Below are 12,253 nucleotides of genomic sequence, written 5' to 3' on the forward strand. Positions count from 1 at the left end.
TGAACATCACAACAAGGCAAAGTGGAAATTATATTGTGTGTATCAAAGAACTACATATTCAAACCAACATAAATATAGAACAGGAATATCGTGTTCCTCAGTGTATGTGTGTGGTGTTGAAAATATCGCGCAGTTGCAAATAACTACAGTAAACAAAAGGTAGTTAAAAAGAAGCAAATCATCAGTGCCATGAATGTAGTCCGAGTCTATTTCTATATCATTTTTCCTCTCTTATTGGTGGAAAGACAAGCGTTAAGTTTAGGAATTCTTGGTATTGCTTTAAAAGTAAGTATTTATTATTCATAATATGAAAATTATGGTGTGGATGTCGGTGTGTTTTTCGGCGACAGTGTGCAGTGAGTAATGCAGCATTGTTGCTTAGTCTGAAGTGATATATGTGACCTATTGTACGGTAATTCGATTACAGTCCACGGTCCTCGAAATTGCCGGATATCCTGTGATACAAATTTCATCATGAGTTCATCTTTAAAGGTAGTTTAGACGTATATATGACTATTATTATTTGGACACAGTGGAAAGTTCACTACTAAGTAATAGTTGTAGAGAGTATAAAGAACAAATGATTGTGAATTTCGTCGATATATGACAAGTTATTTGAAAGAAGCACAATACATGTTATCCCGGATAACATTTGCTTTTTCTTTCCTTATTATATATGATTTCAGCTGGTATGTCTGACTAAAAATTGTATTAACACATACATATATATTTAGGCTGAAAATCTTTGCTCTTTATCAATAATTTTCATTTTCATTGTTGAATAAAAAGCTGTTATTATGACCACTTAAAATGTATCAATTTGGGTACACATACGACGGAGAGGCTTGGTGTATATGCATTCATACAATATTCTTGATTAATGAATACAACAAATGACTAAGCGTTGTCTGTATAATGTAAACAGTCCATGTATAGATAATCCGATGTAACCGGAAATTTGTTTTCGTTCTCGATGTTGCAAGAATGACTAGCTTTAGTATTGTTACAGTTTTTATTTACTTTAATTTCTTGACCTACTTAACTGTTTGCAATGGTAAGTATACATCCATACAATGCTACTACATGCATACATACATACATACATACATACATACATACATACATACATACATACATACATACATACATATATACTCAGAGGAATACGTACACTATCGCACTTGATGTACACCATGCAACCAAGCCATACAGTGCATAAGGTGATATCTTAAAATATCAATTAAATGTTAAAATATCTATACTCTCAGACTGTATCTCTGACATAATTTCGATGTCATCTTTTGTTTTAAAATTACCTTAATTACACACTAATTTATAATGCATTTTTTCTACAGGAGATGCACTCGTTGCATTTGCTGGATGCAATGCTACTTTGGAGTGGAACTTAGGCAATATCAGCTACAAACAAGAAAGAATTGACTTTCGTATCATCGATAACGCTGGATATGTTATTGCTTCAAAGGAAAATAACCAGTGTATAAGTCTAAACAATTTATCCGTGAGTTGTTTAATATCTCAAAAGCATGAAGATTGGATCATTGTGTTAGCCTTAATGAACATCGCAGCAAAGTATACTGGAAGTTATACGGCATGGATCAAAGAAGAACTACATATTGAAAATAAGACCACGTCATTGATAGTAATAGGTAGGTTTAAAGATAACGAATGAATCGTTTCAGGAATTATGTGAAGGTCAGACATTACTGCAAGTAATTAAATATATCGCAGAAATGCATAATTTATGCAAGAGAAATACCTTGAATATTTATATTATGGAAATGTAGAAGGTTTAGCATGAAAAATTGTCTATTTGTTACCTAATAACTAGAAAAATCATGAAGAGAATAAACGACAACTGTGTCAATTATAATATAGGTCTGATTCTTATTTTCCGGTGTTTTTTATCCGGCACGAAAATGCCAATGGACTTTATGCTTTAATAATGCCATTTTAACAAAATAAAGATCTCTACCGTGTTCATGTGAAGACTAATATTGAAAAGAAATCAATATGCGTACCAACATTTTTCAGTTAATGATACTAACACTAGCCATATTGATCGTGTTAACGCGCGTATACGTAGGAATATAATAATGATCCGAATCATGCGAAACAATATATAATGGCTGCCGATATATATTTATACATGTTTCAACTGATATTTTGTTAAAAGTGGAGACCATATACAACATAAAGGGTTTGTATATAAACGTTGCAAGAGACTTGAATTACGCTTTGGTCCAGTTCTTTAAAATGCTAAAAAACTTTAAAGTTAATAGACATTATAGACATGTAGTGAAACAAAGGGAAATAAAGAAATCTTTCCAAAATCAGAGGCAACATATTTCAACACAATCTGTTGTACGTTCCAGATAAACCACGAATAATGGAAGTTTGGAAGCCAGTTCTGTACGAATCCTTTTCAGTAATGTGTACCACCTCGTATATATCTGACTGTATAATCTACTATTGGAAAATCAATGGCTCAGATCTGCAAAATGCTACAAATCTTCATGCAAATGTGTCGACACTTACATACAAAAATGTAACAATGATGGACAACCTAAACAAGTTAACATGTCAAGCATGGATACAGAACTGTAACAATGGTCTGTGTAATTCTACTTCTGAAGACAGCGAGCCTTATACGGTTGAACCATATTGTAAGTACATGGTAACAATTGATATATCGTCTTTTCAATCTACACGTTTAACGTTTTCGTGCGCGATGACCTGATTCAAAAGATAGAAAGATAGGGTAATAAAACAATAAGCAAACACAGATAGACCAGAGGGAAGCAGCAGACTATCATTTGATAGAGCCCACCAGTCCTATCTCGACCCCATCTAACTCTCTCTGTCTATGCAGATATATATATATATATATATATATATATATATATATATATATATATATATATATATATATATATATATAGAGAGAGAGAGAGAGAGAGAGAGAGAGAGAGAGAGAGAGAGAGACAGAGAGAGACAGAGACAGAGATAGATAGGTAGATAGAAATATAGATAGATATATAGACATATATAGGCTACCAGTTATCAGCAACATTACCATATTTAAACTTCCTTTGAGTGATATATAAATTATTCTCGAAAATGCAATTTTTTCTAACTTTCTCACGTTTGACATTATATTATACAGTTGATATTGGTTTCATTTCCATACATTATCGATGCATGAATCCTTAACGCATCCTTTGTAATCACATCCTATATAATATATAATACAAAATAAAGAGCCCATGACAAATGAGTCGATCGTTCACACGTGGCGTGAAAGATGACACAGTTGTGTATGGCAAAGGCATCGTGTCTCGTGCATGCCAATGTACGATTAATTATTTGCGCTGCACTACAAGACGCACTAAATTACATCGATAACTTTCATTACGGGACTAACGTAATCTTGTATGTGTACTTCTCCAAAAGCGTCGTAATCGTTGGCAATTATATGCCTGGTTTTATTAGTGTACTTTCAAATGAGGATTCATCTAAGATGGTATCTTTCTCGAATTTTTCTCTTTAATAAACTTTGGATTCAGATGGACCTATGTACGTGTGTTTGGCTCTTAACAGAAGCGATATTTACCTTCAAGAGAATGCAGCTTTTAAAGTAAAGTGTTCGGCTAGTTGCTATCCAGCTTGCACTTTTCGATGGGAGAGTTATTACATCAATGTCGATTATGAAGAACTCGTAATCAACAGCTTCAGTGAAAGACTGTCTGGAGCATACACTTGTACTGCAAGAAACCCAAAGACTGGTGTGACAGCAAAAGCTTATCCTATTTATCTGCATCATGCTTAAGGTAATTATACTGGCTTTCTGAGTCTATATAGTGATTATGTTTGCATAAATACTATAGATATGAAACTGCTTTAACTCTTTTCAAATATTGATTTGATAGTTATCCAGCGAAATGTCAAGTCAAGGAAAATAAGTTAATCTTATAAAAACACAAAACGATAAATATACTTTTAATACTGTTCAAAGACAGGCCTTTCTTGAAACTATATGATTTTGAAAATCTGTTGAAACGACGTTTGTGTTTTGTCATATGACAGGACCTTTAGTTGATATTTAGTTCAAATGATATTCATAATTGCTTTAGAATTCAACGGAAAGTCTTGCATAGGATAGGCATACTTCAACACTTGCTATGAAGGCATTTTCATAGTTTTATTTGGTCCACTATATATTCTTTACTTAATCATTGAGAGTCATGACTGAAGATCTTTTCTCTTTGTATTATTAGAATTTTCAATATTAGCTGATTTTATTTCATTTTTTACTAGTGTCATTACCTCTTGGAGAAAGTCAAGGTAAATATGCTCAGCTATTACTTACGACCATTCGTTTACACAACAGTTCTATGTCGCATATAAATATTATGTAGGGTCTTAATCTTAGTTCCATTTATTATATCGATAATGCAGATATATTGCTCGAATTTAAAATCATTATCTTCATTATATTGCTTATAAATAATTAAATGAATCTCTCGGCATTTTTTTTTCTCTTTAAAAGCATTTGATAAAACAACAAATCATGTTAGGCAGATAAATAATAGCTATCTTACCCCAGAAAACCTTAGAATATTGATATTGCATATGCTACCCAAAATAGACAAACCAGGAAACCCAGGTATGAATATTAATTTTGGTAACGGCCATCCAACCAAAACAATCTTAGAATATTTAGACTATTTTATGAGGCCCGGTGTCCATACACTAGTCTCTTACATTTAGGATGCAAAGGACTATCTCGTGAAAAGTAAAGCCAGTGAACCATTGCCACCTGATACAATTCTAGCCTCATTAGACGTAACATCTCTCTATACCAACAGTCCGTATAATGTAAAAGAAGCCTGGGAAACAAGACCTGTGAAGACTCCACCAACCGAATTCATCGTCAAACTTCTGGAGCTAGTTCTTAAACTCAACAGCTCTGAGTTGAATGGCAAGAATTACATCCAGATAAATGAAATAGTTATGGGGACTAAGATTGTTCCCCCCCCCTTATGCAAATATCCATTATGGGCAGATAGGAAAGCCAATTTCTTCACTCTGTTAGCAATAACCATACCAGTGGGTCCGTTTCATTGATGATGTGGAAATAACGCATTTATAAATTTATTGGAATAGCTTTTGACCATAACATCATGCACGTTTTGACAGGCAACCAGCTGATTAGGATATTATATCCAAGATGGAAAAGTTTCTAGACGGCTCAAACATTTCATAGCTGAAATACTAAATCAACGATTGGGGTCAGTTGTTATCCATCCCTGCCTTTCTAGCACTAATAAGTAACAACGCTCAACACTTACATATATATAAGTGTGTGTTGCATTAGAGAATGAGAAAATGCAACCTTAAACAATTTATTGGTTCATTAATAATAATAGGGACAAGAAATAATATGCTTTATCACCCTTTTTCTGTTTGCTTTTAACTGACTCTTCTTTTGATCCCCATACCACAAATATTGTTTGACTAATAATGCACTATTGTTTCAATCATTTCATATCATTTCTTAACAAAACATTAAAAAGAACATTTTACTTCCTTTAAAGGCCTCCTACCAGAACATTATTGGACGGGGCCAATAATTTTTTCCGTCTTCCTGCTGATTGTTGGATTTGCTGCATTTATCACATATTGGCATAAAAGTGCACCTAGAGAAATCGGTATGATGTTTGCGATACTGATTTCGAAATATACTCCGTTGTTTTAATAAACCCTGATAAATTAATATATTCATCACAACTGTTGCTGCTTTAAATAAGATGTATTCACTTTCCATTAAGAATATCCGTTCCAAACCAAATAATTAATTCACAACATCCTCCATTGTCCAAATGTCAGACATTTTTAAATTTTCAAAAACATTTTTTAAAAGTCAAATTCTTTTGTTAAACAAGAACTATTTCATACTAAATGGGTATATTCTGAGAAAATGTATATTGGCTAATAATAATAGTGACTTTGAACTTTCTATGTGAAATTAACATTTTTAATACTTAATAAAAAAAAGGAACAGTATTTTCACGACTTCGAACAAACAAGCATTCTTTCTGAAAGATTAACAAGGAAATAAGTGCTTGGTTTGCATTTTACACACTATTACTTGGCATGTTTCACAATATTTCTGTACATTTTATAGCCTAATGCTTAGTATTTTCCTCAGTAGTATTATATGTTGTTAACTCTATTGCTTAGTATTGTACAAACTGTTAGTGCACGTCCTTATTGTTACACACTATGAATGAAAAATAAATTTGGGCAAACATATTTTGCTGTAAGCATGAATATAGAACACGAACAAGCATATACCTTCCATTCCTAACCTTCCATGATCAAGTACTATTTGGACTGAGAACAGATAGTCAGTAGGGTATATACTTATAAACTAGATATGCTGATTAAAGTGAAGCTTCTATTTAAAACGTAGAAATTAACAATACATCATTGGCTTACTGATATACAACCTTTAGACACAGAAAACGTAAGATGTTAAAAGTGATAACTTTTGAATAAACTGATAACGAAAGGACATAAGTTGCGTAACAACGTCCAACTTTCCAGCGTGTGTAGGGTATTTTATCATAAATTTACTCGATTTTTACGTTTGTATCGATATAATGGTACAAAAAGTACCGTCACCAGGTAATTATACGGAATGTGAATTGATGACAAACAATCCCTTTGACTAGGTTAACTTAAGCAACAGGTGGTAGTTATATTTATATTTGGTCCTCGAAGTTCTGAGAGAGAGAGAGAGAGAGAGAGAGAGAGAGAGAGAGAGAGAGAGAGTTACATATTGCCTAGTGTTTGCGCTTTGACTTGCACGGCTATTTTTATTTGCTCTGATGTAAGTACCCCCGTATGACCTAAAAACAACCTGGCTAACATCGCACTATAAAAGGCGTGTTTATGTCTTTTCAAGTTAAATTTTAAATCATGAAAATATTATTTTAAATCATCATTAAAATGAATATATTTTGCCATATGTGTTTAAAATAATTTCGATATCTTGTACTTAATAATCACATCGCACTTTTTAGACAGATAGTGATATATATGAACGCAAGAATAACTCCCCTTCTATACATCAAGGAAAAATAGATATCAGTGTTGTATTTTTGCCTCTTGTGTCACTTTGTTGCAGATTCCGAAAATTACGGAAGATCGTGTAGTAAGGTTGGTAAGAAGGGAGCGTCTGCAAAAAGGAGCACTCTTGTAAGACCGTCTCCAAACGTAGACAGAAACAAAACATGTACTAGTGAAGATCATGACACTTGCACACGGTCACATGACCTAACAAACTCACATGAATATCCTGGACCAAACCTTCAAGAAGACAAATACAGTACAATTGACGAAGTAATTGTTGACGAAGATCTCTCTCTCTCTCTCTCTCTCTTAAACGTTTGCTAGTCTGTTTATTTGTTTTGTTTTCAATTTTCAATCGTTTGATGCCATTTAGTAGACGCGTCAGTGCGCTCTTCCTTCATTCAATGGAATGAAAAAAACATACAAATCTCTATGTCTGTATGTCTGTCTGGCTGTCTGTCTCTCTCTCTATAAATGCCTGACTCGAACCCACACAGACAGAGGTGAGATGACAGTGATCCGTAATGGAGAGCGATTTAGACCACTCGGCCACTAGGGACCCCTACAAATGTGTAAGAATAAGTAACACATTTTGCTGGCTCAAACGACAAAAGAAAATGCATTGAGGGACACTTATTTTACATTTCAGGATACATGCTATTTTAGAAGTTGTTTGATGAAGTGTAATACGCACATTTGTATACTTTTTCAGGCTGTTCTGTTGGTCTATGGTTATGCGAGGGATAACGTAATCAATGGAAATTCACATGGCACTGAAAGAATTACTGAACAGAGTTTCTATGATTATGCCAGTCCTATAGAAACATGTCGTGTTGCGACGGCTGACATACATGTAACATTTGAGAACTATATAACGCCCGTACATGACAATGTCAGTCCCACTGAAATGTGTGATATTGGAGAAATCGACGTGCTGGGAACAAATCGAACTGATATAACCACAAGTAGTGAACTTGCCCATTCAATGAATGAAATTAACGTGCATAACTCAGATCATACTTATATAACCCCAATTATTTAATGATCGTAACAAAAAAGATTCTATGATCTCAAAGTGCATATCAATTATTTTAGTTCCGAATTTTAAATGCTCCTGTTTGTGGAGGACAAGTACTGTTTTGGAGACGTTAAAGTGAATTCCAAAGCTTGAAACATCCAAAATCTGAAGCAAAGAAGTTGCATACAATATCAACAACGAATTATCAGTAGCATGCACAATATATTCGACTACATGTTTTATTCAGTTTCAATAGTGTTTATACGCGGTTTTTATGTACATCATCGTTTAATGACTTCCAGGCTTAGTGGTGAATGTGCATATCATGACTGGCATACATATTTCAGTAGAGTGTGCTTTATCATATTTAGGTATGCGATATCTTATAAAACTAATATCAAACAGCAGGAACTTATTTGATCATATAAACTATGTTAACTCATTATATGTCGGTATGTGCCAAATGATCCATAATTAGTGAAACTTTAAATCTTCAAGTCACCCAATCTATCAGATTGTAAATCATAAACCCGGGCCCGGTTCTACGTAATTATCCTAGTTATATATATATATATATATATATATATATATATATATATATATATATATATATATATATATATATATATATATATATATATATATATATATAGATATATATATATATATATATATATATATATATATATATATATATATATATATATATATATATATATATATATCTATATATCTATATATATATATATATATATATATATATATATATATATATGCAGCCATTTCGAGAAGCAGTCTCAGAGTTGCCTGTTCAATGATACATATTATGAATGTATCTAACAGTCATCAACACTAGTGCTATTATGTGTAATCTACTGAAACGCTCTGGGGGCAAGCATCTTCAGGTAAGCTTTGGACGTCACACAAAGAGATGAAAGGTATTCACATTTTTATTTGGTTCGTAAAGATCCCTTTGCTGGTTAAATTAGCAATGTACAAACATTTTGTGTGCGAAAGAGCTTTTTACAAAATGCTACATGTCTGCAGTTTCTTGAATTCGGCCTCCTAGTCAAGCTCAATTCCTATTAAGAAAAGCACACAGACGAATATGACAGACAAAGAAGACCTAAACAAAACAATAACACACAAGTTATTTACTTTTCTGTGAAGACAGGAAAGACATTTGCTTCTTTTGAACTATACAAGCTTTCGAGTAACATTCATAGGTATGGAAAATGCCCATATATATGTTCCATTAACAAGCTCTTACTTAAAACAGTCTTATGAAAGGCCTTTGTTTAATTTCATTTAGCATACTGTCTTTGAAATGAACTGTCATTGGCTGGAATATTTTAATATTCAGAGACTATGTTATTTATTACGTTACTGTAAAATAGCAGCTAAACTGAAAAAAATAACTGGAATATGAAAGTGCACACTTATTCAAATTTAAAATATACAAGATCTCTACATTTCCCATAAAACTGAATTAATTCCGTTGTTTTAATTTTGATATTTCTTAGTTTGTTCTTGAATAACAGTATTATTTTTGTGTTAGTACTTTCACTACTTAGTATCCTGAATATTAAATAATTAACCTACTGGTATTACTACCACTGTATTCATACATTTCGTTGTATCTCCAGGGTTGAGTACAATATATAGAAGCCATTAAAGCCGTAGCTTCTGTTACTTCCCACACGCGCTTATTTAGTGTAGATATTTTCACACTTCTGTAAATATTTGTCTCCTAATTATGGAAGGCTTAATTTGTCTGTCTGTCTGCCTATTCATATATCCTTATATTAGTCCTATCTTCACCATTTCGTCAACACTCCTACATTCATTATTTCACATGATCAATAAATACAACTCTCCATCTCCATCCCGATCTTTCGTCTAACATTGAGTATCAACGAAGCATGCGGAAAACTATTAGGAAGGTTCTGAAGAAAATTACTTTAAAAATCTAATGATATTCACTAGCCTAAGGAAGAGAATGAAATAAAATTGTGCTATTATGGGACGCTAGAAATGTTTAATTTATATTAAATCGGCACTTATTCGAGTGTATCATATTATGCTTTTGTCGATTGAAATGTTAGCAAACAGCGCCCTTGAAGCATGCCAGAGAATATGCCACAATACCTTGAAATTTATTACACACCCAGAAAAAACTATGGTTCCCTTTTTATGTACCTTAGCAGTGTATTATTCAATGTTCTTATGCATTGCAAGTAATTGCTTAAAAGCGAAAATAGAAGGATTTTACATATCGAATCTGCAAGTATAAATATAATATGTTGCAAAAATAAGAAAATACACAAACTGTCCAGTTGTTCACTTCCTAATAATGCTTCTTTTTTTGACATATGTACAATATTTGGGCAAAAAGGTTCAAAACGTTCAATAAAACGGTACCAAAACTGTGAAGTAATATTGCAATCATAAAATAGATGCTCAAAATTTCATTCACACTCTTAGAGAAAGTATATTTGCTGTCTAAATAATATGTTTATTCTTTGCAGAAAATCATTAGTAGCGATTACTCTATTGATTAATTTAAAGTTAAAAGAGAAAATCTTGGTATCCTTTGTACAGCATTTCGCCCGGCTATAAATCTCAGACCACTCATCACTACTTATATTTTTATTAAATACTTGCATCCAAGTTTCATGCTTAGCAGTGTGTTGCCTTTTAGCTATTTTTAAAAGATCTCTGTAAACCAGCTTGAGTAAATTTTGTTTTTGCAAGTTCATTATGTTTTCCTCCTGCTTATCAAAATTGTTATGTACTAAATGTGCTTTTTTAATATATTTTATGGCGTCTTTGCATGCTTTTGGAATTTTAGATATTAAAGAGAAGTATTTAAATAAATCATCGCTTCTAGTGTTTTGTTTTATTATTTCAAAAAGTATTAAATTACTCATCTACTAGATCATTCAGAATTTCAAAACCGGCTTCTGTCCAGATTTGTATTAATAGAACATTTTAGTGGGGGACAAAATTTAAAATACTCATGGATAGAGGCTCGGTATGACCTTGCGGTTCCTCTTTCCAATTAAATTAAATACTGCAACAATTATATCTCTCTAAACTGCGTTTAATGAGCGTACTAAATTCTTATAATTTCCCTCTCCCTAAATTCCAAATATCTTTTTTCCTGAGTATATTTGTATTGACCAAGTTCAGCCACGTTCCATGTTTCTTTTCAAGCAACCTTTTTACCCATATTATCTTAATATAAATAATGAATGAAAATATCTGTATCATACCTAGCTCTCCCTCGTTTTCTGGGGATACTAGTATATAACGTTTTATTCTCTCTACTTTTCCACTCCATGCAAATTTAAATAATGTGCGATTTAGTTCTGCTTTAACTTTTGCTGACAAGTTTGAAAATGCTGTGAAAGATGTATGAATATGGGAAGAACAATAGTTTTTACAACATATACCTTGCCAACTATTGACAGATATCTTTAATTCGAGCTTGTCAGTATTCATTTTGCCTTTCTTAGTTTCTTCATATAATTAATTTCCACCATTTGTTGTAAATCTGGAGGAAATTCTATGCCAATGAGTGTTAAGTTAGAAGTGGACTAAATTAGGCCAATTTTGGGACATATTCTTTCATCGGAAAATTTCATGTTTCCAATCCAAATAGCTTTTGTTTTTGTTGTTACTTTTAAGTCCAGATATAAAAATAAAAAACAAACTTGCAAGATATTTATAGTTGCTTTAAGAGAAATTGAGATCCATCAAGAAGAATAAAAGCGTCAGCTATAGATCTTAATATAACATTTTCTATGTATTTTTTCCTAAATTCTTCTACTTCTGCTTTTTTTAAAAATCTAAATTTTCGAGTGTCCCCATCTATTTTATTCAACAGACCTCCCAGCCCTATTATTTCCTGCTCAATTTTCTTTAATGTTTCCAGTTTCTCTTTTGTTTTCCTAATAGAATAACATATAGTTTCATATCTTATTTTCTTTTTCAAAATTTCAAAGAACAGTTGATCATTACAGGAAAGAGAAACACGGAGAGAGTCATCTTTATTTCCCCCCTAGATAATATTCATTT

At 32.4% G+C, this 12,253-nt stretch overlaps 2 protein-coding genes across 2 annotated transcripts; both read left to right on the forward strand.

Annotated features, from left to right (window-relative positions):
* The first annotated feature begins 1,372 nt into the window (after positions 1-1,372).
* LOC149793486 (cell adhesion molecule CEACAM2-like) lies at positions 1,373-3,847 on the forward strand. The gene is made up of 3 exons (XM_089969004.1): positions 1,373-1,667; positions 2,394-2,684; positions 3,585-3,847. The coding sequence occupies exons 1-3, from the start codon at positions 1,574-1,576 to the stop codon at positions 3,845-3,847; spliced, it is 648 nt and encodes a 215-aa protein (XP_089825130.1). The 5' UTR covers positions 1,373-1,573.
* An 803-nt stretch (positions 3,848-4,650) lies between these two features.
* Positions 4,651-8,197, forward strand: LOC149793487 (uncharacterized). Its single transcript, XM_089969005.1, has 4 exons — positions 4,651-4,684; positions 5,616-5,729; positions 7,211-7,425; positions 7,868-8,197. Exons 1-4 carry the CDS (start codon positions 4,651-4,653, stop codon positions 8,195-8,197), a joined length of 693 nt encoding a protein of 230 aa, XP_089825131.1.
* The last annotated feature ends 4,056 nt before the right edge of the window (positions 8,198-12,253 follow it).

Source organism: Sinohyriopsis cumingii, chromosome 8, assembly GCF_028554795.1.
Source record: "Sinohyriopsis cumingii isolate HCF-2022 chromosome 8, ASM2855479v2, whole genome shotgun sequence".
NCBI classification, from domain to species: Eukaryota; Metazoa; Mollusca; class Bivalvia; order Unionida; family Unionidae; genus Sinohyriopsis; species Sinohyriopsis cumingii.